Source organism: Haemaphysalis longicornis, unplaced genomic scaffold, assembly GCF_048455015.1.
Source record: "Haemaphysalis longicornis isolate Haplotype H1 unplaced genomic scaffold, Haemaphysalis longicornis Haplotype H1 scaffold_3, whole genome shotgun sequence".
In the NCBI taxonomy this organism is placed as follows: Eukaryota; Metazoa; Arthropoda; class Arachnida; order Ixodida; family Ixodidae; genus Haemaphysalis; species Haemaphysalis longicornis.
Window position 1 is genome coordinate 21,910,110 of NW_027526335.1, and position 2,951 is coordinate 21,913,060.

The 2,951-nt window shown below is 49.2% G+C and overlaps 1 protein-coding gene across 1 annotated transcript; it reads left to right on the forward strand.

Moving 5' to 3' along the window:
- Positions 1-150: 150 nt before the first annotated feature.
- On the forward strand, positions 151-2,810 carry Rpl19 (ribosomal protein L19). The gene is made up of 5 exons (XM_077702565.1): positions 151-268; positions 524-630; positions 1,354-1,597; positions 1,968-2,078; positions 2,626-2,810. Exons 1-5 carry the CDS (start codon positions 264-266, stop codon positions 2,753-2,755), a joined length of 597 nt encoding a protein of 198 aa, XP_077558691.1. The 5' UTR covers positions 151-263; the 3' UTR covers positions 2,756-2,810.
- Positions 2,811-2,951: the final 141 nt, after the last annotated feature.

The window sequence follows — 2,951 nt, forward strand, 5'->3', positions numbered from 1 at the left end:
GAAACTGCAGCATCGTAGCGTAGCGGAGGAATACCAAAAACAGCATTTTGAAGTATTTGGTTTGTTGAATAATTGAAATAAAATCTTGACTTCTCACAAACTGGTTTAGCTAATGGCGTTATTTATTAAGCTTAATACTTGCAGGACTGTTTATAAAGTAACTATGTCACAACAACCTAAGAACTATATCTTGCGCGGAAGCAGAACTTTCCGCTCAAGCCGATGCTCCTTCCTTTTAGGCTACGCGTGGTTCGGCAGAAAGCATGAGGTAACTTGTCTCTGAATTTTGGCATTTGCAACATGTGTTCGCCGTCTCTGATTTACCTACAGTGTGCTTTGTAGTTAATAGTATCATATGTTTCTATTAGCGTTTCGTATAATGGTTTCATCTGAGCTGCCGCTGTTATGTTGCCGCATAGTAGCATGCGCACGATGTGGCACGAGGCCTAGTTGCCAGCCCTTGCTCTGTGATGGTGTCAGTCGAAAACGGGTAACAAGAACGGGCTTCATCCTTTACTTGCAGTACGCTACGCTTACAGAAGCGGCTGGCCGCTGCCGTCCTCAAATGCGGTCGCAAGAAAGTTTGGCTCGACCCCAACGAGACCAATGAGATCGCCAACTCCAATTCCCGTGAGTGCCGGTCTGCCTACTCGCCTTAGCTTTAGTTGCCGCCTCATTCTTAGTATTGCCGGTCATCGTAAAAAATGTCGGGGGTTTAATTTTTACCAGGTTGGGTTGTAACTTTTACCGGCCCTGACGAAGTAGATGCATGATAGGCGGGGGGTGTGCGTTCCCTTTTGTCTGTTACTACAACCATTGGAAAAGTTAGCAGGAGCTGTAGTGCGTACGGCACATGCGGTTGGATAACTTGGTGCTTCACGTGTGGCAGGTGTCACGCGTGCACCGTCGTTCGCTCACCTGGAATCTAGCGCATAAAATATTTCGAAAATTCTGACGAAGAACGGTTCGAACGAATGCGGAAGACTCAAATCCGGTAAAACTTGAGAGAAATGCAACAGTGTGCACTACTTTTGGGCGAAATCTGTGAAGCATTGCACTTGCTAAGACTGTGGACACTGTTGCGACAATGTTGGCACAACCTGTGGGTAGCCACCACGTTGGGTCACTGAGCCCTGCTGAGCCCATTTGCTGTTGCTAAATTTTGGAGCCCAGATGTGCTGACATCATGAGACGTATCATAACGCCGTTGTTTGCTCCAACTCATTTTTTGCATTCTTAATGGTGTTGATAGCATCTTGGGCCCAACCGTCTCAACTGGTTCTTCAATGCAAGCACCTAAAGAAACTCGAGAGGAGCTGGCCGTCCCTTACTAAGTGGAGCAATGCGTTGCAGGCCAGAACATCCGCAAGCTCATCAAGGATGGCCTCATCATCCGCAAGCCTGTGGCCGTGCACTCGCGCGCCCGTGTCCGCAAAAACCAAGAGGCTCGGCGCAAGGGCCGGCACTGCGGCCCCGGCAAGAGGAAGGGTACGGCCAATGCCCGCATGCCTCGCAAGGTCATCTGGATTCGCCGCATGAGGGTCCTCCGACGGCTCTTGAAGAAGTACCGGGAGGCCAAGAAGATTGACAAGCACCTGTGAGTAGCGTTGGGGCAATGAAGTGCACTATCGCAGTGGGTCGTGGGCATTTGAAGCATAAAATGGGCAAACATGTCCAATAGATGTACCATCTGCTAGTAATTGGATAGGTGCAACCACTCATTGTGGTTTGTAAGCTCAAGAAGCGTGGAGCTGTACCACTGTGCCATATTTCCTACAGGTGCTGCAATTTGCCAGATCCTCACAAATGATGCTGCACGTACAAATTGGTTATTTTTAGAAGGGAGGATTTAGGTATTTTAGTCTCGTCTTGCAGAAGCAGGGGGTTGTTGGTGCAATGTGGGCGCTTCTGAGGTGGAGTTGTCCTATTGGAGCTCGAACCAATGGCCTACTGTGTGTTTTGTTCAGGTACCACGACCTGTACCTCAAGGCAAAGGGAAACGTGTTCAAGAACAAGCGTGTCCTCATGGAGTACATCCACAAGAAGAAGGCCGAGAAGACCAGGAATAAGCAGCTCAAGTGGGTCTCCCCTTCCCTTTTTCTCACCTTTCATGGGCCATGCACATTGCTCAGTAATAGTGTGGCTTCGTCCAAGATTTCGTGCCAAACCTTTTATCTCTCTGGGGCCTTTTTTCTTTCAAACTTTCGTCAAATACCTCACTTGACAAATGCAACAGTTCATGGAAAGTTGTGGAAAACTTTCAAGCGTAAATTTTACAAAAGGTAGCCTAAAATAGCGCAGCTTCTCCTCTCTTAGCCTGTTAATAAAGCCATGAGATTCCCTGTCATGCTGGGCTCAGCAGTGAAGAGCTTGTGTGAGCTTGCTGCAGAGCAGGCTGTGTGCATTGTTTTGGGAGTATTTGACCAGGTCTGGCGGTCCAGCCGACAAGCTGAAAAGTTTCTTGTATGCTTTGTTCAGTCAGGGGAAACTAAAGAAGCTCAGGTAAAAGTGGCTGCTTGACGTTCTTTGTTATTATTATTAGCTGGGCTGCCTATTGGAGGGAAAATGCTGTGAAGGTGGCCGACAGTGGCTTACGGCGGTGTGGTCTTCTTTTCGTGCTCACAGCGACCAAGCGGAGGCCAGGAGGCTGAAGGTGCGCGAGGCCCGCAACCGCCGTGCCGAGAGGATACAGCAGAAGAAGGCCGAGATGCTGCTCTCTCTGCAGAAGGAAGAGGCTGCCGCTGCCAAGAAGTGAACGGCGGCTGCTTGCGTGGAGGAAAAATAAATGTGCGGACTCTTCTTCTTCTACACTTCTTCCCCTGTGTCGTGTGGGGCTGCAGCCACATGTTACGTGTGGCTGTTTCGCAACTTCTATACCATTTTCCAGTGCCAGTCCGCTTAAAATGGGCAGGCACACCTCCAAAGATCTGTAGTCAAACTGCGCCCTATAC